Genomic DNA, 21,907 nt, shown 5'->3' on the forward strand with positions numbered 1-21,907 from the left:
TACTAATACAATTGCTCAAAGAAAGAGATTTGGTTTAACAAGTAATATATTTTTTTCTCAAAAAGGTAAGGGTCAAAATAATTGACACCCCTAAAGATTCTTATAAATAAAGTACTCAAAAGTTTGGTATTTGTGACCCATTTCAGGAAAAATGAATCAATATTTTTTTTGAACACTTTCCCGTTAAATGTGGATGCTGCCATGGTTACGGATAATCCTGAATGAATCGTGAAAAATGATGAGTTACAGAGGGTCAAAGATCATAACCACAAGACATGCTAACCTCCCCTGTTATTGGTAAGAGTTTAGCATGTTAGCATGTCTTCGGGGTATGATCTTTGATCTTTTTTATAGTGATCGGTGCCGCTATTATTATAGTGACTCAATCTGTGTTTGTGATACTTGTATATGGCAATGTGATTAGCCTGAGGTAGCATTTGTCCGTTGAAACCATTAAAATCCGGGTGATGCACAGCATACTAAACAGCTATTTAACAGTGCAGGTCTTCTGCCCAACGAGAGCCTTTCTCTGTGGTTCTCTAAGTGCGAACTCTGTTCCGCTGTGTGTGTATGTGATCATTAGTGTATACGTGTGCGAATACACTTATATTTGTGTGTGTGTGTGTGTGTGTGTGTGCGTCTGTGTTTGTGTGTCCACCAGAGTGGGTCGTGGGAGGGATGTGGGCGGCATGTGTTTTTAACAAGGCTGGCAGCGAAACACAAATGAGAAAGCCTGACCGGGGGAAGAAACTGGAATGTATATGGATGGGAAAAACTGAGTGATGGAGAGAACACGAGTGAAAGAGGGAGAATGGATGATTTTATTGTCGATTTTAATGTATTATTCAACATGGGATCATGCAAACAAAGCTTCTTTGAATTTGAATGGCAAGTGTGAATAAAAGTGAACAAATACACTGAGTGTACAAAACATTAGGAAGGATTTTTAAGCCTTGAGACAATTGAGACATGGATTGTGTATGTGTGCCATTCAGAGGTTGAACAGGCAAGACAAAATATTGAAGTGCCTTTGAACGGGGTATGGTAGTAGGTACCAGGTGTACCGGTTTGATTGTGTCAAGAACTGCAATGTTACTGGGTTTTTCACACTGAACAGTTTCCTGTGTGTATCAAGAATGGTCCACCACCCAAAGGACATCCAGCCAACTTGACACAACTGTGGGAAGCTTTGGACTCAACATGGGCCAGCATCCCTATGGAATGCTTTTGACACCTTGTAGAGTCCATGGCCCGACGAATTGAGGCTGTTCTGAGGGCAAAAGGTGGTGCAACTCCCAGTTATTTATTTTTTTGTACACTCAGTGTACATGGAATGAGATGACGGAGGGAGAGATGAAGGAGGGATAGGAATTGAGAGAAAGGAAGAGAAAGGAAGAGCTGTCAACAGCTGGAGTAATGACAGAGGATTGACAGATCAGGGGAAGAAATAAAGCCTTTCGTGTCCATAATGTGTAGGGATGTTGGAGAATGGGGTGCATCTGCAGTCTGCGAGAAGAAAGGAATAGGTGTGTGTGTGTGTGTGTGTGTGTGTGTGTGTGTGTGTGTGTGTGTGTGTGTGTGTGTGTGTGTGTGTGTGTGTGTGTGTGTGTGTGTGTGTGTGTGTGTGTGTGTGTGTGTGTGTGTGTGTGTGTGTGTGTGTGTGTGTGTGTGTGTGTGTGTGTGTGTGTGTGTGTGTGTGTGCGCGTGCGTGCGTGCGTGCATAAAAAACACTAGTAAGCCAGTCCTAGAAGGCTAAGACTGTGTGTGTTTTAACAGATGCTGCTGGTAAGAACCTAATGTCCTCACAGAGGGGGGTGATGCTGGTCTGTGAAGCAGGCACACACACTCACACGCACACTCCTGTGACAGCTTAAAGAAGACATTGGGCTGCAAGTGTGTGTGCAGCAACCAAAGCCGCTGGCCTGCGAGGACCTCTCTCAGCAATGTGGATGCAAAGTACTGCCTCCTGCACCAACTTCCCTTTAGGCCTCCCCTAACTCGTCATACCCCTCCCACACACCACACAAGCCCAGAGAGAGGTGTCCTCCTTGGGAGAGCTTTACATTTTTGATCCAGTGCAGCCTGCATGGGCCAATATGACATATGCTTCCTTTTGTCTCTTTTACAGGGTGGTGGGTGGTGCGGTGAGAACCAGGAAGACCATCTCGTGGTGTTGAGGGACATTAAGTGCCACTGTATATCAACGGCTCCATAAAAAAAGAGCCTGTGCAGCAAGGCAATAGCTCTGATCCTCGGGCACATCGTCTACTTTTGATCTCGGGGGGGGCTTTTGTTTCGGTTTTAACACAATACTTCAATGTGACTCCTGTATTGAGGGAAAGGCCCATCAAAGTGACTGGGGCAGAAGTAAAGGATGGTTTCCTTGCACTGAGCTGGAGAGGGATCTATCCGCGCAGAACAAAGCATAGGATCGAATAGAGGAGGGGGGATGGACAGCTCCTAGGCCTTGGGGAAGGCTGTATGAAGGCATGGTTTTGTATGTACCTATGTACTGCTTTCTTTCTTGGGCCGAGGCTGTGATACCTTTAATTATGTGTGTGTGTATGCATGTGTCTGCACTCAGTACACTATATATGTGTGTATATTCTGTGTGGGGGATGTAGTTTCAGTGGACACACACACACACACAGAGAGAGAGAGAGAGAGAGAGAGAGAGAGAGAGAGAGAGAGAGAGAAAGAGAGAGAAAGAGAGAGAGAGAGAGAGAGAGAGAGAGAGAGAGAGAGAGAGAGAGAGAGAGAGAGAGAGAGAGAGAGAGAGAGAGAGAGAGAGAGAGAGAGAGAGAGAGAGAGAGAGAGAGAGAGAGAGCGCTGTCCATCCGTCTCCAACGTTTGTTTTTTGGACTGCTGATGGAGAAGCGTGCCACAGCTCCTCTCCCCCTGAGGATCACTAATTTGTTTTCTAAAATTAAAACTGACCTGGGGGCTGTGGCTAATGGCCACGGACATAACACATTAAAGTAGCACACGTCTCCAAAACCCACAAAACTAACTCATTTCAGTTATCTATATTTTCTCTATTCTTACCTATCTACAGTTGAAGTCTGAAGTTTACATACACCTTAGCCAAATACATTTCAACTCAGTTTTTCACAATTCCTGACATTTAATCCTGGTAGAAATTCGCTGTCTTAGGTCAGTTAGGATCACCACTTTATTTTAAGAATGTGAAATTTCAGAATAATAGTAGAGAGAATGATTTATTTCAGCTTTTATTTCTTTCATCACATTCCCAGTGGGTCAGAAGTTTACATAAACTCAATTGGTATTTGGTAGCATTGCCTTTAAATTGTTTAACTTGGGTCAAACGTTTTGGGTAGCCTTCCACAAGCTTCCCACAATAAGTTGGATGAATTTTGGCCCATTCCTCCTGACAGAAATGGTGTAACTGAGTCAGGTTTGTAGGCCTCCTTGCTCGCACACGCTTTTTCAGTTCTGCCCACAATTGTCTATGGTATTGAGGTCAGGGCTTTGTGATTGCCACTCCAATACCTTGACTTTGTTGTCCTTAAGCCATTTTGCCACAACTTTGGAAGTATGCTTGGTGTCATTGTCCATTTGGAAGACCCATTTGCGACCAAGCTTTAACTTCCTGACTGATGTCTTGAGATGTTGTTTCAATATATCCACATCATTTTATTTTCTCATGATGCCATCTATTTTGTGAAGTGCACCAGTCCCTCCTGCAGCAAAGCACACCCACAACATGATGCTGCCACCCCCGTGCTTCATGGTTGGGATGGTGTTCTTCGGCTCCCTCTTTTTCCTCCAAACATAATGATAGTCATTATGGCCAAACACTTCTATTTCGTTTCATCAGACCAGAGGATATTTCTCCAAAAAGTACAATCTTTGTCCCCATGTGCAGTTGTAAACCGTAGTCTGGCTTTTTTATGGCGGTTTTGGAGCACTGGCTTCTTCCTTGCTGAGCGGCCTTTCAGGTTATGTCTAGATAGGACTCGTTTTACTATGGATATAGATACTTTTGTACCTGTTTCCTCCAGCATCTTTATAAGGTCCTTTGCTGTTGTTCTGGGATTGATTTGCACTTTTCGCACTAAAGTACGTTCATCTCTAGGAGACAGAATGCGTCTCCTTCCTGAGCGGTATGACGGCTGCATGGTCCCATGGTGTTTATAATTGCGTATTGTTGTTTGTATAAATGAACGTGGTACCTTCAGGCGTTTGGAAATTGCTCCCAAGGATGAACCAGACTTGTGGAGGTCTACAATTTTTTTTATGAGGTCTTGCATGGTTTCTTTTGATTTTCCCATGATGTCAAGCAAAGAGGCACTGAGTTTGAAGGTCGGCCTTGAAATACATCCACAGGTGCACCTCCAATTGACTCAAATGATGTCAATTAGCCTACCTGTCACGTTCCTGACCTGTTTGCTGTTGTTTTGTATGTGTGTGATGGTCAGGGCGTGAGTTTTGGGTGGGCATTCTATGTTGTCTGTTTCTATGTTGGTTTAAGGGTTGCCTGGTATGGCTCTCAATTAGAGGCAGGCGTTTGGCGTTCCTCTAATTGAGAGTCATATTTAGGTAGGTTGTTTCACAGTGTTCGTTGTGGGTGGTTGTCTTCCGTGTCTGTATGTTATTTCGTACCACACGGGACTGTTTCGGTGTGTATGTAGTCTGTTCCTGTTCGTGCGTTCTTCGTGTCTATGTAAGTTCTCATGTTTAGGTCAGTCTACGTCGTTTGTTATTTTGTATCATTTCAAGTGTAGTTCGTGTTCGTTTTTCGTCTTGTCAATAAATTCATTATGTATTCACAACCCGCTGCACCTTGGTTCAATCCCTGCTCCTCCTCTTCGGATGAAGAGGAGGAGGACGCCCGTTACAGAACCACCCACCAAATTACCAGAACCAAGCAGCGGGGAAAAGGGAGAGCTCAACAGAGCAACCAGGACTTGTGGACTTGGGAGGACGAGTTGAACGGAGAAGGACCCTGGGCACAGGCTGGGGAGTATCGCCGCCCCAAAGCTGAGCTGGAGGAAGCGAAAGCTGAGCGGCGGCGATATGAGGAGGCAGCACGGCAGCGGGACAGGTACGAGAGGCAACCCCAGAATTTTTTTGGGGGGGGGCTAGAGAGGAGTGTGGCTAAGCCAGGTAGCAGACCTGAGCGCACTCCTCGTGCTTATTATAAGCAACGCGTCACTGGTCAGGCACCGTGTTATGCGGTTAAGCGCACGGTGTCGCCAGTGCGTGCCCATAGCCCGGTGCGCTATAGAGCAGCCCCCCGAAAGTGTCATGTGAGTGTGGGCATCCAGCCGGGGCGTATTGTGCCTGCTCAGCGCGTTTGGTCTCCGGTACGCAGTTTCGGTCCAGGGTATCCTGCGCCGGCTCTGCGTGCTGTGTCTCCGGAGCGCTGGGAGGGTGCAGTGCGTCCTATGCCTACGCTCCGCTCGTACCGGGCAAATGTGGTAGTAGAGCCTAAGAGAGAAGTGCGCGTAGTAGGCACTAGATCTCCAGTGCTCATCCACAGCCCGGTTCAACCTGTGCCTGCACTCTGGAGGGTACGGGCTGGTGTGTATTCCAGCCTGGGGGAGTGGTGCCAAGGCTGCGCACCAGAGCTCCAGTACTCCCCCACAGCCCGGTCCTTCAGGTGCCTCTTAACATCAAGCCTCCTGTAGGTCTCTCCAGCCTGGTGGGTCCTGTGGCAGCCCCACGCACCAGGCTGTCTCTCCGTCTCCTCCCTACAGGTGTGCCCATCTGCCCAGCGGCGCCTGAACTGCCCGTCTGCCCAGCGGCGCCTGAACTGCCCGTCTGCCCAGCGGCGCCTGAACTGCCCGTCTGCCCAGCGGCGCCTGAACTGCCCGTCTGCCCAGCGGCGCCTGAACTGGCCGTCTGCCCAGCGGCGCCTGAACTGCCCGTCTGCCCAGCGGCGCCTGAACTGCCCGTCTGCCCAGCGGCGCCTGAACTGCCAGTCTGCCCAAAGGCGCCTGAACTGCCCGTCTGCCCAACGGCGCCTGAACTGCCCGTCTGCCATGAGCCTGCAAAGCCGCCCGTCTGCCAAGAGCCTACAGAGCCGTCCGCCAGACAGGAGCCGCTAGAGCCTTCCGCCAGACCGGATCAGCCAGAGCCTTCCGCCAGACCGGATCAGCCAGAGCCTTCCGCCAGACCGGATCAGCCAGAGCCTTCCGCCAGACCGGATCAGCCAGAGCCTTCCGCCAGACCGGATCAGCCAGAGCCTTCCGCCAGATCGGATCAGCCAGAGCCTTCCGCCAGACCGGACCAGCCTTCAGAGCCGTCCAGCCAGGACCAGCCTTCAGAGCCGTCCAGCCAGGACCAGCCTTCAGAGCCGTCCAGCCAGGACCAGCCTTCAGAGCCGTCCAGCCAGGACCAGCCAGAGCCGTCCAGCCAGGACCTGCCAGAGCCGTCCAGCCAGGACCTGCCAGAGCCGTCCAGCCAGGACCTGCCAGAGTCCCTCAGCCAGGACCTGCCAGAGTCCCTCAGCCAGGACCTGCCAGAGTCCCTCAGCCAGGACCTGCCAGAGTCCCTCAGCCAGGACCTGCCAGAGTCCCTCAGCCAGGACCTGCCAGAGTCCCTCAGCCCGGAGCTGCTGCCCCTTATCCCGGTGCTGCCCCTTATCCCGATGCTGCCCCTTATCCCGATGCTGCCCCTTCATTTAGGTGGGTTTAGTTGGAGGGTGGTCATTGGGAGGGGGATACAGAAGCGGGGAGTGACTATGGTGGTGTGGGGACAGCGTCCGGAGCCTGAGCCACCACCGTGGTCAGATGCCCACCCAGACCCTCCCCTAGACTTTGTGCTGGTGCGCCCGGCGTTCGCACCTTGAGGGGGGGGTTCTGTCACGTTCCTGACCTGTTTGCTGTTGTTTTGTATGTGTGTGATGGTCAGGGCGTGAGTTTTGGGTGGGCATTCTATGTTGTCTGTTTCTATGTTGGTTTAAGGGTTGCCTGGTATGGCTCTCAATTAGAGGCAGGCGTTTGGCGTTCCTCTAATTGAGAGTCATATTTAGGTAGGTTGTTTCACAGTGTTCGTTGTGGGTGGTTGTCTTCCGTGTCTGTATGTTATTTCGTACCACACGGGACTGTTTCGGTGTGTATGTAGTCTGTTCCTGTTCGTGCGTTCTTCGTGTCTATGTAAGTTCTCATGTTTAGGTCAGTCTACGTCGTTTGTTATTTTGTATCATTTCAAGTGTAGTTCGTGTTCGTTTTTCGTCTTGTCAATAAATTCATTATGTATTCACAACCCGCTGCACCTTGGTTCAATCCCTGCTCCTCCTCTTCGGATGAAGAGGAGGAGGACGCCCGTTACACTACCAGAAGCTTTTAAAGCCACTGGAATTGTGATACAGTGGATTATAAGTGAAATAATCTGTCTGTAAACAATTGTTGTAAAAATTACTTGTGTCATCCACAAAGTAGATGTCCTAACCGACTCGCCAAAACTATAGTTTGTTAACAAGAAATTTGTGGAGTGGTTGAAAAACGAGTTTTAATGACTCCAACCTAAAAGTATGTAAATTTCCGACTTCAACTGTATGTTGTAGTCTTAACATCCACAGGCCTAGCCAGCGTAATGATATAATTGTGGTTCTAGTCTTTGTAAGATCTTAAATTGGTGCCACCTCCAGCAGTGAGCTCTGGTTTCAGATGGTAGCTTTTTAATAGGTCCTTCCCTGTGGTTAGTTTCAGTAGCATAGCTTTTGTACTGGGAGGTCAAAGCTTATTGTTAGCATTCCTGGAAGATGTACCAGCAAGCAGCCGTAATCCCATGCTTATGTGTCATTAAATCATTTCCCTTGCATTTTCTTAGAATCTGAAAAAGATGTCACCCTGTGTGTGTGTATCTCCCTCTCTCTCTGCGCATATATGTGTGTGGCCACCGTCGGTGTGATTAAATGCTATTTCCTTGCTTTAGTTCATGCAGAGGTTACCTGCCAGGAGGCAGAGGCTTGTGATTAGCCTTGTGTCCTTACAGAGGGGGGATCCACACACAGTGCGGTGAGAGGGGGGGGGGGGTAATTTATGAGCACTGCAGGGGGCACAATGGTTCTGTCTCGTGTTTAGAGGGAAACAGGCCCAAGTCCCCTGGCGATCGTAAACTGCCAGGGTAAGGAGACGGCAGATGGAGGAAATCAAGTCAAATCACAGCATTGCTGTTAGAAAAGACACCAAGTGCTACATTTGTGGTAGTGATTGGATTTTGTTGGTTAAGGCCCATTTTGGGGATTTTGACACATTTGTTTAAATAGTTTTAATCTGTAACTTTTAAGGGTTTATTACAAGACGAGTGTATGTATTCATCAGAGTATTTCTATGAATCTAAAGTGGAATTCTGTAAGAAATATTTTTTTCGGGGTAAAGAAATTGTATTTTCAAAGCAATTGGTTATGTGTATGGCTATGTGTATTGAGTGCATATTAAAGAATGGCGAACGATCGACACAGGACAGAAAGGGTTGGATGTGGTTCAGCCGCGTTCCACGAGGAATTTAAAGGTCTAAGTAATTAAATGGTTTTGCGTGTGTGACACTGGTGGAGTGTGTGTGTCAGTGTGCTGGTAGATACCTGTCCACAGGCCAGTCCCATGCCCCTTTCTCCCATTCCGTGGGGACAGGAAAGGTTGAGCTCCAGTGCATCCGCCCCGGAGTCCTAGATAGACAAACACACACAACCGTCAGCTGCGTCTGCATTGATGTCAATGGGACATTAAGTGAAAATTCGACTTAAGAGTGGAGAGTAGGGTTCTCCCCGATGTGATTTCTCTGTGATAAAAGGAAACAAGGGAACATCCCAGCTAGGTTCCCAAGAGTTGTTTTGAGTACATTTTACTGTGACATGTTAAAATCTTCGCATAGCATAAATGATGACTACCGAACATAACAGTTCTCAAGTACCTGTCATGCCATCCGAAAAGAGACAAGTAAAGAAACGACACAACACATCTACATTAGTATCAATGGCGACAGAAATAAAAACACTGCATGCATGAGCACGGGGATACCACAGAAAAACACATTTCAAAGACAGACTCAACTGAGATGCGAACCGAGCGTTGCAAAGGAAAAACGAGTGCCTAACACCTTTAAAAAAACACTCTTAAAATAGCTGTGGAAACTTGTTGTTGACACGTCAAAGAAGCTATAAAATAATGGTGCTGGTGGATGGGAGGGGAGAGGAGAAATGGGTAGTGGTGGTTCAGGAGAGGAAGGAGAGGAAGAAATAAGGCATTCAACAGGCAATTACGCTGTGGAGAAGCGTTCTGACAATGAATCAAAATGGCGGAAGCATCTGGACGATTTCCAGAGACCCTTTATTTCTGAGTCCCATCCAGCCTGCCTGCAGAATGTCAGGCCACCACAATCTATGGCCTTCCTCACAACTGACAGCCATTAGAGAGCAAGAATGAATAATACGGGTTTTAGCCATTCTAAAGGAGAAGGGGGAGAGAGTGGTTGGATAGCTGGATAGAGCTATTTATCATAGTCAGCTTTCAGGAGAGGTGGGGGGCATGCTGGTCGTGTGGTCCTCAAACTAAACTCCATGGTTAATTAAGCTAAATGGACGGGAGAGGGGAATGTATTGAGCCAAAAAGCAGAGGAGAGAGGACAGTTTTCCTAAAAGGGGCTGGCGCTATTCCTAAAAGCTTGCTTTCATCTTTCTCTGTGGGGAGGGCATCTTTTTAAAAGGGAGGGCAATGAGTAACAAAGTCTGTATACCTGTGGGTCATCGTTCAGGCAAACATAAAACATTGACTGTTTTTATGGACTTGCTCATGCCCAAAAAATTGTGTGAAAGACAGGATTTCTACATCATTTGATCGCCTGCCATCCCTAATATTTCCACATGCACTAAGTCATTAATGTTGACTAGTTAGTATACCGTGTGGCCGTGAGCACACGTGATTGCGCCAGTCAATGTAAATGGCATCAGACAGCCTTGGATAGTGCTAAACACTAGACACCAGCATTCTAATAACCAAGACAATAGAAGGAAGGGAAGCACTGCTAGGGTACACAATAGTATGGCTTGGGAGATAGAAAGTGCTCTTTGGTAAAAGGGGTTAATTGGTCATCAAAATACAAAGAGGACCAAGGCACTCCTCGTATCATTAAAATGCCTTTATTTGTATGGCATGTCGAATGGAAATAAAGATTTTAAAACTTGTCTTCGTCAGGGAGTACAACGACTGCCTTGGTCCTACTTGTTGCAACCAGGTTGACCTTGGTGTACAAAGACAGTTACCACCAATTAACAAACGTTTCCCCATTGGCACAAGTGAGCCCTACTGTCTGGCGTCATACAGTATAGCTACTTTGAGATCTCTGAAAGGCTCCGATCCACTGCTCTTCATCTTTATGCATTAAGTTAAGCTGTCCAGAATGATGTACGCTGTGTGTGTGTGTGTCTGTTTATGTTTGTCTGTGAGAGCAGGTGTATCTCATTTTGCCTGTGAACATCTCAGGGCTCTGTAGATACGCTCCACTTCAGAGCCAGAGGCCTCAAAACGCACGCACGCACGCACGCACGCACGCACGCACGCACACACACACACACACACACACACACACACACAAAGCTCATTTATTAGGGCTGACGTTAACTTCGACAGAGTTTAAGTACCCCAGCTTGATCAAAGCGAATCTAGCCCTCACTATCGAAAATGTTATCACATCAAGGCTGCTTTGATAGACAATTCATCTGGGAAAATAAAAAGCATTTTTGAATGAATTCAAAGCTGACATTAATTAAAGGCCTCTTCAGTTGGAGAGACTCAAAGCTGAAAGACAGTTTGAATAAGTCTTGTTGGAGAATATCTGTTTGAGTTCTGGACAGTGGAGATGTCTATTAGGTAGTTAGGTAACTGGACAGTTTGGTAGTTAGGTAGCTAATCCGTTTCCCAAACTATTAGGCCTGCTGGCAACAGTACAGCCCCTTACCAGACCATAAGCTCTAGTGGTTAGCAACAGCCTCACCCGGAGTAAGAGTCTGGCCATGATAGGCATAACTCAACTCTGTAGGATGTCAAGTGCTTTATAGCTAGCTAACAGTCACATGTTGGAGGGAATCCATCCGTTACAGTTTTTCTCAATCACATACAAGCAATTGTTGGATCTGTGTGTATGTACAGCGGAACGGCGATGATCAAATGCTCAAATACATTTTCAGAACTTCTGATCTTGCCTTAGTACCTGACTTGCATATCTTAGACCACATTTAGCAAAACCTGAAATACAAATGTTCCCGGTGAACACAAAATTCACTGTTAAGTGTTTGGTTCACAGAATATAAACACATTGTTTTCATCAGAAGAGAAATGTGTGAAATTATGTTCTCTGTTTTCAGTGCAGTAGTATCATTAAATGCTACTGCACAAAATTCTAAATCATCTCTTCAGTGTCATACTATGTACAATATATGGAAAGATCTAGGCATTGGGGACTGTCTAATTGTTTACATTTTTAATAATATTGGGGACATGCAGAGATTGAAGTTGGGTTACTCCTAAATCATCAGATTCAACACTGTGACCTTCTAAGCTTTACTTAGGTGTGGATTAAGGCCTGTACAGTGCCTTCGGAAAGTATAAAGATCCCTTGACTTTTTCCACATATTGTTACGTTACAGCATTATTCTAACATTTATTAAATTAAACAATTCCTCATCAATCTACACACAATACAACCTAAATGAAAAAGCGAAAACAGGTTTTTAGAAATGTTTGCAAACGTATTAAAAGTAAAAAACAGAAATACATTATTTACATAAGTATTCAGACCCTTTACAGTGAGACTCAAAATTGAGCTCATGTGCATCCTGTTTCCATTGATCATCCTTGAGATGATTCTACAACTTGATTGTTGTCCACCTGTGGTAAATTCAATTAATTGGACATTATTTGGAAAGGCACACACCTGTCTATATAAGGTCCCACAGTTGACAGTGCATGTCAGAGCAAAAACCAAGCCATGACCAAGGAATTATCCATAGAGCTCCGAGACAGGATTGATCTGCACAGATCTGCGGATGGGTACCAAAAAATGTCTGCCGCGTTGAAGTTCCCCAAGAACACAGTGGCCTCCATCATTCTTAAATGGAAGAAATTTGGAACCACCAAGACTCTTCCTAGAGCTAGCCGCCCGTCCAAACTGAGCAATCGGGGGAGAAGGGCCTTGGTCAGGGAGGTGACAAAGAACTCGTTGGTCACTCTGACAGAGCTCCAGGGTTCTTCTGTGAAGATGGGAGAACTTTACAGAAGGACTACCATCTCTGCAGCACTCCACTAATCAGGCTTTTATGGTAGAGTGGCCAGACGAAAGCCACTCCTGAGTAAAAGGCAAATGACAGCCCGCTTGGAGTTTGCCAAAAGGCACGTAAAGACTACCAGACCATGACAAATAAGATTCTCTAGTCTGATGAATCCAAGAATTGAACTCTTTGGACTGAATGCCAAGTGGCACGTCTGAAGGAAACCTGGCACCATCCCTACGGTTGTAATGGTCTGGGTGTAGCTGGTGGAGAGGAGTCAGGCACAGGACAGCAGAGATGAGTAACACAAGTAACCTTTCTCAAATATTCCAATAACATGTCGTAATACCGAGCCCACAATAACGGACCGAACATACATAGAACAATCACGCACAAAAACCATAGGGAAAACAGAGGGTTAAATAATGAACATGTAATTGGGAAATTGAAACTAGGTGTGTAAAACAAAGACAAAAAAAATGAAAAGTCGATCGGCGATGGCTAGAAGGCCGGTGACGTTGACCGCCGAACGTCGCCCGAACAAGGAGAGGGACCGACTTCGGCGGAAGTAGTGACAGTATCTCCCCCCCCCACCCCCCCTTGACGCCCGGCTAGACGACACCGACCTCGGGGACGACCCGGAGGATGAGGCGCAGGGCGATCCAGATGGAGACGGTGGAACTCACGCAGCAACGAAGGGTCCAAAACGTCCTCCACCGGCACCCAGCATCTCTCCTCCGGACCGTACCCCTCCCACTCCACGAGGTACTGAAGCCCCCTCGCCCGACGCCTCGAGTCCAGTAGTGCTCGAACAGCATATGCCGGGGCCCCCTCGATGTCCAGAGGGGGCGGAGGAACCTCCCGCAGCTCAGACTCCATGAGTGGACCAGCCACCACCGGCCTTAGGAGAGACACATGGAACGAGGGGTTAATACGGTAATCTGGGGGAAGCTGTAGCCTGTAGCAAACCTCATTCAGTGTCCTCAGGACTTTGATTGGACCCACAAACCGCGGGCCCAGCTTCCGGCAGGGCAGGCGGAAGGGCAGGTTTCGGGTCGAGAGCCAGACCCGGTCCCCCGGAGCAAACACCGGGGCCTCACTGCGGTGGCGGTCGGCGCTCAATTTCTGACTCCTCACGGCCCGCTGCAGGTGCACATGGGCGGCATCCCAGGTCTCCTCCGAGCGCTTAAACCATTCGTCCACCGCAGGAGCCTCGATCTGGCTCTGATGCCAAGGTGCCAGAACCAGTACGCACTGGAAGGGGGAGAGGTTAGTGGAGGAGTGGCGGAGCAAGTTTCTCTGCCCAGGGGATGAACGCTGCCCACTCCCCCGGCCGGTCCTGGCAATAAGACCGCAGAAACCTACCCACATCCTGGTTTACTCTCTCCACCTGGCCGTTACTCTCGGGGTGAAAACCCGAGGTAAGGCTGACCGAGACCCCCAGACGTTCCATGAACGCCCTTCAGACCCTTGACGTGAACTGGGGACCTCGATCAGACACTATATCCTCAGGCACCCCGTAGTGCCGGAAGACGTGTGTAAGCAGGGCCTCCGCAGTCTGTAGGGCCGTAGGGAGATCGGGTAAAGGAAGGAGACGGCAGGACTTAGAGAACTGATCCACAACGACCAGGATCGTGGTGTTACCCTGTGAGGGAGGAAGATCCGTGAGGAGGTCCACCAATAGGTGCGACCACGGCCATTGTGGAACGGGTAAGGGCTGTAACTTCCCTCTGGGCAGGTGCCTAGGGGCCTTGCACTGGGCGCACACACCGAGCAGGAGGAAACATAAACCCTCACGTCCTTGGCCAAGGTGGACCACCAGTACTTCCCACTAAGACAGCGCACTGTCCGACCGATGCCAGAGGAGTGTGACGTGTGGGCCCAATAGATCAAACGGTCGCAGACAGCAGACGGAACGTACAGACGCCCAGCTGGACACTGGAGGGGAGTGGGCTCTGTACGTAACGCCCGCTCGATGTCCGCGTCCAGCTCCCATACCACCGGTGCCACCAGGCAAGAGGCCAGAAGTATGGGAGTGTGATCTATGGACTGCTCCTCTGTGTCATACATCCGGGACAGTGCGTCAGCCTTAGCGTTCTGGGAACCTGGTCTGTAGGACAGGGTGAAAACAAAACGGGTAAAGAACATGGCCCACCTTGCCTGGCGAGGGTTCAGTCTCCTCGCCGCCCGGATGTACTCCAGATTGCGGTGGTCAGTCCAGATGAGAAAAGGGTGTTTAGCCCCCTCAAGCCAATGTCTCCACGCCTTCAGAGCCTTGATGACAGCCAACAGCTCCCGGTCCCCCATATCATAGTTTCGCTCCGCCGGGCTGAGCTTCTTCGAAAAGAAAGCATAGGGGCGGAGCTTTGGTGGCGTACCCGAGCGCTGAGAGAGCACGGCTCCTATCCCAGCCTCGGACGCATCCACCTCCACTATGAACGCCAAAGAGGGATCCGGATAAGCCAGCATGGGAGCCGAGGTAAACAGAACCCTCAGGTGACCAAAAGCACTGTCCGCCTCAGCCGACCACTGCAGTCGCACCGGTCCCCCCTTCAGCAGTGAGGTAATGGGAGCCGCTACCTGACCAAAGCCCCAGATAAACCTCCGGTAGTAGTTGGCAAACCCTAGAAACCGCTGCACTTCCTTTACAGTGGTGGGAGTCGGCCAATTACGCACGGCTGAAATGCGGTCACTCTCCATCTCCACCGCTGAAGTGGAAATGCGGTACCCTAGGAAGGAGACGGACTGTTGGAAGAACAGACATTTCTCAGCCTTGACGTACAGGTCATGCGCCAACAGTCGACCAAGCACCCTGCGCACCAGGGACACATGCTCGGCGCATGTAGCGGAGTATATCAGAATGTCGTCGATATACACCACTACACCCTGCCCGTGCAGGTCCCGGAAAATCTTGTCTACAAAGGCCTGGAAGACTGATGGAGCATTCATCAACCCGTACGGCATGACAAGGTACTCATAGTGCCCTGAGGTGGTACTTCCACTCGCCTCCCTCCCGGATACGTACCAGGTTGTAAGCGCTCCTGAGATCCAATTTTGTGAAGAAGCGCGCCCCGTGCATTGACTCTATCGCACTGGCTATGAGAGGCAGCGGGTAGCTGTACCTCACAGTGATTTGGTTGATACCTCGATAGTCAATGCACGGGCGCAGACCTCCATCCTTCTTCTTCACAAAAAAGAAACTCGAGGAGGAAGGTGAAGTGGAGGGCCGAATGTACCCCTGCCCCAGGGATTCGGAGACATATGTTTCCATAGCTGCCGTCTCCTCCTTTGACAGGGGATACTTGTGAAGCATGGTGGTGGCAGCATCTTGCTGTAGGGATGTTTTTCAGTGGCAGAGACAGGGAGACTAGTCAGGATCGGGGGAAAGATGAATGGAGCAAAGTACAGAGAAATCCTGTTTTTGCTTTGTCATTATGGGGTATTGTGTGTAGATTGATGAGGGAAAAAACGATTTCATCAATTTTAGAATAAGGCTGTAACGTAACAAAATGTGGAAAGTCTACAAAAAAAAATGCAATCCAGCCTTTGTATTGAATACATAGAATTGGATTGTGATGATACTGATGAATGATTCCTGCAATCAATGTGCTGGAATAATATTTGATTTGATGTGTTTGAAATTGTTCGGTGAAATATGCATTAAAGAAGCGTAATTGACCATAATTCTGCACTTTGGGATAGTTGTACTTCCAATTTTGATCATAATTATTTAGTGACTGCAAAATCTAGTGGGATTTTCAAAAGACATACTAACTTTCTGTTTTGTCTGCTTGGACTCAAGAGATAAGTATGGTGCATCTACATCTGCATTGCTTGCTGTTTCTGTATAAGCACTTTGTGACAACTGCTGATGTAAAAAGGGCTTAAAAACATATTTGATTGATTGATTGATTGATTGGTTGTGTTAATCTTGTTAACACAACCAATCTTGTTCTTTCGATTAATGTACTTGCAATTTGTATTCTATTATATGGTTTTGATGAATGTATTTATATTTAGAGAAATCAACAACATTTTGAAATGCATTTACGGTTTTGCCAAAGGCCACAGAGTTCTATGTCTTGTTTCAAACTCTGTTTGAATATTGTCAACATTGTTCCAAAAAATGCTTTAATGAGATTAAGAAAAACTGTAAATGTGTGTCAAGTGTGCTACCTCTCCGGCCTCTAGGTCACCAGGCTGCTCGTTATGGCGCACACCTGTCACCATCGTTACGCGCACCTGCACGTCAATAGACTCACCTGGACTCCATCACTTCCCTGATTATCTTCCCTATATATGTCACTCCCTCTGGTTCCTTCCCAGTCGTAATTGTTTCAGTTTCATGTCTGTGCGTTGTTCGTGTTTCTTGTTTTGTATTATGTTTTCATTTATTTATTAAATGATTCACCCACAGAACTTGCTTCCCGACTCCCAGTGCACACATTACAATGTGACTGGTGTCGTTTCAGGAAACTAGGCGTATGTCGCAAGTCATAACTTCACAGGAGAGGCATTTGAACATAACGTTAAAAAACAATGTAAATGCGCTTTTTGGCAGCAATGCATTCTGGAACATGTGAACTTTCATGTGCCTTAATAACAAACTCGTATGCCATCTGTAAATACAAATACAATTGTTAAATTGCGAGCCTAGTTGGTTTAGTCACAGAAAAAGTCAGGAACCTTCCCGCTAGCCATGATTGGCAGAGATAATGGATGGGCTGGACATGCCGAGAGATGAGTTCGGATTGGTCAGCCATGTAGCACGCTTTTGTTTATAACATGAGCTGGTCAGTATGTGTAGGTAATCCTTTCTAACGCAGCGTTTAAAAAAAAAGATATCACGTAGTAGAACTGCATATGTGTTGCTCTAAACTTTCTGGAGGACCAAGTTTTGAAATCAGTGGAATGCCCGGTGGAAATAGAGTATGATAGCTAAGGAGTTGGAGAAAATTCTGCCGTTTGATTGCAAATATGCAGAGGGATTCGGAAAGAGAACACAGAAGGCTGTTGTATGAAACCTGTCTCCAGATTATATCTTCAAACTAAGGACTACCATGGCATCCGTGACAGAGAGTGAGAAGTGTCCAGCCATGTAAGATAGTCTAGCTAGCTACATTTTCAGATATTATACATTTCAAATTTTGTCAGAAATTTGTTTTCTGACAAAGTTATTAAAGCATACAGTTAGCTGGCTGGCTCGCTAGCTAAAGTTATGTGTCTGAACAGTGTATTAATATTATTCGTATCTCAGAGCCATTTGCATTACTAGTCAGCCTAATATTAGCTCGCTAACATTGAACCTGGTTGGTTAGCTACTTGCAGATTCATGCAGGGTAGTAATGTTATGAGTTGGGATTATGGTTCATTGTTTAGCTAGCTAACATTTTTATTTTTATTTTGCTGTTATTTTACCAGGTAAGTTGACTGAGAACACGTTCTCATTTACAGCAACGACCTGGGGAATAGTTACAGGGGAGAGGAGGGGGATGAATGAGCCAATTGTAAGATGGGGATTGAACCTGGATTGAACCTGGTTGGTTAGCTACCTGCAGATTCATGCAGTGTAGTAACGTTATGAGTTGGGATTATGGTTCATTGTTTAGCTAGCTAGCTACATGTTTAAACAAAAGACTTCACTATGCAAGTAACCATTTCACTACACCTTTTGTATCCGGTGCATGTGACAAATAAACTTTGATTTTATTTGATGTAGTATGTGTTTACCAGAGACAGTAATGTGAAGAACATGACCTGCGCCAAAGTCAAATTAGGATGTAACATTAGGCCAGACAGTATCCAAGTTCTAAAAATTCTCCGGAAGAATGTCCTGCTTTTGTTTCGTCACACTCACAACCATAAACTATTTTCTGTAATTGGCTCGCCATTAATTTGTAAATAATCATATTTTTGTGAGTTTATTTTCCTGTAATAATCAAGGCAAATGAGCGAAAGTGAAGATGTTGTCAGCTATATGATATGGTCATTATTTGAACTGGCAAGCCAGCTAATTTAACATTAGCTAGTTAGCTAACAAGCTAGTAACGAACCCAAAGATAGTTTAGAAAGTTGCTTTTAGTTGCATGGTTTGCTTGGTTGACATATACTAAATTCATTCTTAGAGTTTATTGGTGTTAAAATACACTAGTTATGCTATTTTGGACCACCAGGCTGCTGATGTCATGTATTTATACTTTTTCATAACGACAACGATAAGTTTGATGTCAGACGACAATAGAATGTTCTTGATGACATTGCGACAACTGTCAAAAGACATATTATAAACCAGCCTTTAGTCTTGACATCGTTGGTTGTTTGGTACATGCCTCATGTGAATCCGGGGCAAAGGCTGAATGGGTGTAGCTAAAAAGCTCTCCAGTAGTTTTACCCAAACATTCAAGGGACATTTTCTGAAAAGTGAAGTTACAAGTTTATTAACTTTCAAAGTAGAATTACTTTCCCATTGTTCCTCAACTGTAGTGTATGATATACCATTTTCTAGCTCCGAGTCTGTACTTTTATCCAATGTAAAAAACACAATTTCAAATTTTGCTACATAAGACCGAATCGAGCCGGTCGGTCACAAATACCATTCCCTAGCAATGAAATACTATGGCACTACTACTACCATTATCAATCATCACAGTGGTTTTAGCATGCCTGATGCAAACACAACAGTGTTGGTTTCACATCAATAACCATGAGTTCAATAGGGCTATGTGAGGTGACAGAGCAAAGCTGAGAAGGAACGATAGAATAAAAGATAGATTTCAGAGGCAAACATCCACATCGGAGGAGAAAAAGAATAACAAAAAATTATGTTTTTATGATTTATATCTCTCCCCCTTTCTTTCTTTCTTTCTTTCTTTCTTTCTTTCTTTCTTTCTTTCTTTCTTTCTTTCTTTCTTTCTTTCTTTCTTTCTTTCTTTCTTTCTTTCTTTCTTTCTTTCTTTCTTTCTTTCTTTCTTTCTCTCTCCCTCTTACTCTCCCTTACGCTCTCTCTCTCCTTTCTCTCTCACTCTCCCCCTCACTCTCTCCCTTACTCTCTTCCTCCCCTTCTCTCCCTCACCTTTCTCCATCTCACTCTCTCCTACTCCCTCCCTCCCTCGCTCCCCTCTCCCTAAAAGTATGTTTTTTTACATTGGATAAAAATGAACTCTGTCTGAAACATTGTTCCAAAAAATGCTTGTATGTGATTGAGATAAACTGTAAATACCATTCCCTAGCAATGAAATACTATGCCACTACTACTACTATTATCAATGATCACATTGTGTTTAGCCTTCCTGATGCAAACACAACAGTGTTGGTTTCACATCAATAACCATGAGTTCAATAGGGCTATGTGAAGTGACAGAGCGAAGCTGAGAAGGAACGATAGAAGAAATGAAAAAACATTTTATGATTTATTCCCTCTCTCATTACACTCTCTCTCTTTATCTCCCTTTCTCTCTCTCTCCGTTACTATCGCTTTCTCTTCCTTACTCTCTCTAAGAATAGTAAGAATAAGAAATAAAAGTAATTAAAGAGGAGCAGTAAAATAACAATAGCGAGACTATATACAGGGGGGTACTGGTACAGAGTCAATGTGCGGGGGCACTGGTCAGTTGAGGTAATATGTACATTTAGGTAGAGTTATTAAAGTGACTATGCATAGATGATAACAACAGAGAGTAGCAGCGGCGTAAAAGAGGGGGAAGGGGGGGCAATGCAAATAGTCTGGGTAGCCATTTGATTAGATGTTCAGGAATCTTATGGCTTGGAGGTAGAAGCTGTTTAGAAGCCTCTTGGACCTAGTGTAAGACTAGGGTGGCTCTAGTCTTTGACAATTTTTAGGGCCTTCCTCTGACACCGCCTGATATAGAGGTCCTGACCCCAGTGATGTACTGGGCCGTTCACATTACCCTTTGTAGTGCCTTGAGGTCGGAGACTGAGCAGTTGCCATACATGGCAGTGATGCACCCAGTCAGGATGCTCTCAATGTGCAGCTGTATAACCTTTTGAGGATCTGAGGACCCATGCCAAATCTTTTCACTCTCCCGAGGGGGAATAGGTTTTGTCGTGCCCTCTTCACGACTTTCTTGGTGTGCTTGGACCATGTTAGTTTGTTGATGATGTGGACACCAAGGAACTTGAAGCTCTCAACCTGCTCCACTGCAGCCCGGTCGATGAGAATGGGGGCGTGCTCGGTCCTCTTTTTCCTGTAGTTCACAATCATCTCCTTTGTCTTGATCACCTTGAGTGAGAGGTTGTTGTCCTGGCACCACACGGCCAGGACTCTGACCTCCTCCCTATAGGCTGTCTCATCGTTGTCGTGGTCAGGCCTACCGCTGTTGTGTCGTCAGCAAACTTAATGATGGTGTTGGAGTCATGCCTGGCCGTGCAGTCCTGAGTGAACAGGGAGTACAGGAGGAGACTGAGCACGCACCCCTGAGGTGCCCCTGTGTTGAGGATCAGTGTGGCAGATGTGTTGTTACCTACCTTTACCACCTGGGGGCGGCCCATCAGGAAGTCCAGGATCCAGTTGCAGAGAGAGGTGTTTAGTCCCAGGGTCCTTAGCTTATTGATGAGCTTTGAGGGCACTACAGTGTTGAACGCTGAGAGGTAGTCAATTAATAGCATTCTCACATAGGTGTTCCTTTTGTCCAAGTGGAAAAGGGCAGTGTGGAGTGCAATAGAGATTGCATCATCTGTGGATATGTTGGTGCGGTATGCAAATTGGAGTGGGTCTAGGGTTTCTGGGATAATGGTGTTGATGTGAGCCATGATCAGTCTTTCAAAGCACTTCATGGCTACAGACATGAGTGCTACTGGTTGGTATTCATTTAGGTAGGTTACTTTAGTCTTCTTGGGCACAGGCACTATGGTGGTCTGCTTGAAACATGTTGGTATTACAGACTCGGACAGGGAGAGTTTGAAAATGTCAGTGAAGACACTTGCCAGAAGGGCAGCGCATGCTCGCAGTACACGCCCTGGTAATCTGTCTGGCCCTGCGGCCTTGTGAATGTTGACCTGTTTAAAGGTCTTACTCACATCAGCTGCAGAGAGCGTGATCACACAGTCTTCCGGAACAGCTGGTGCTCTCATGCATGTTTCGGTGTTATTTGCCTCGAAGCGAGCATAGAAGTAGTTTAGCTCGTCTGGTAGGCTCGTATCACTGGGCAGCTCTCGGGTGTGCTTCCCTTTGTAGTCTGTAATGTGGGGACGATGTCATCGATATGCTTATTGATGAAGCTAATGACTGATGTGGTTTACTCCTCAATGCCATCTGAGGAATCCCGGAACATATTCCAGTCTGTGCTAGTCCTGTAGCTTAGCATCTGCTTCATCTGACCACTTTTTTATTGATCTAGTCACTGGTGCTTCCTGCTTATATTTTTGGTTGTAAGCAGGAATCAGGAGAATAGAATTATGGTCAGATTTGTCAAATGGAGGGCGAGGAAGAGCTTTGTATGCATCTCTGTGTGTGGAGTAAAGGTGTTCCAGAGTTTTTTTCCCTCTGGTTGCACATTTAACATGCTGATAGAAATTTGGTAAACCAGATTTAAGTTTCCCTGCATTAAAGTCCCTGGCTACTAGGAGCGCCGCCTCTGGGTGAGCATTTTCTTGTTTGCTTACAGCGGAATACAGCTCATTCAATGCTGTCTTCGTGCCAGCCTCAGTCTGTGGTGG

At 46.6% G+C, this 21,907-nt stretch overlaps 1 protein-coding gene across 4 annotated transcripts in view; it reads right to left on the reverse strand.

Annotated features, from left to right (window-relative positions):
• Positions 1 to 21,907, reverse strand: part of LOC139550969 (dihydropyrimidine dehydrogenase [NADP(+)]) — a 131,237-nt gene that overhangs the window by 19,149 nt on the left and 90,181 nt on the right. For all 4 annotated transcript variants that reach the window (XR_011670164.1, XR_011670166.1, XR_011670165.1 and 1 more), the window contains exon 16: positions 8,552 to 8,635. Coding sequence is in view for 1 of the 4 variants with exons in the window: in XM_071362278.1 (XP_071218379.1) it covers positions 8,552 to 8,635 (84 nt within the window). In the remaining 3 variants the exon portion in view is untranslated. The remainder of the gene's footprint in view (positions 1 to 8,551; positions 8,636 to 21,907) is intronic.

This window comes from Salvelinus alpinus, chromosome 23 (assembly GCF_045679555.1).
Source record: "Salvelinus alpinus chromosome 23, SLU_Salpinus.1, whole genome shotgun sequence".
Lineage (NCBI taxonomy): Eukaryota > Metazoa > Chordata > Actinopteri > Salmoniformes > Salmonidae > Salvelinus > Salvelinus alpinus.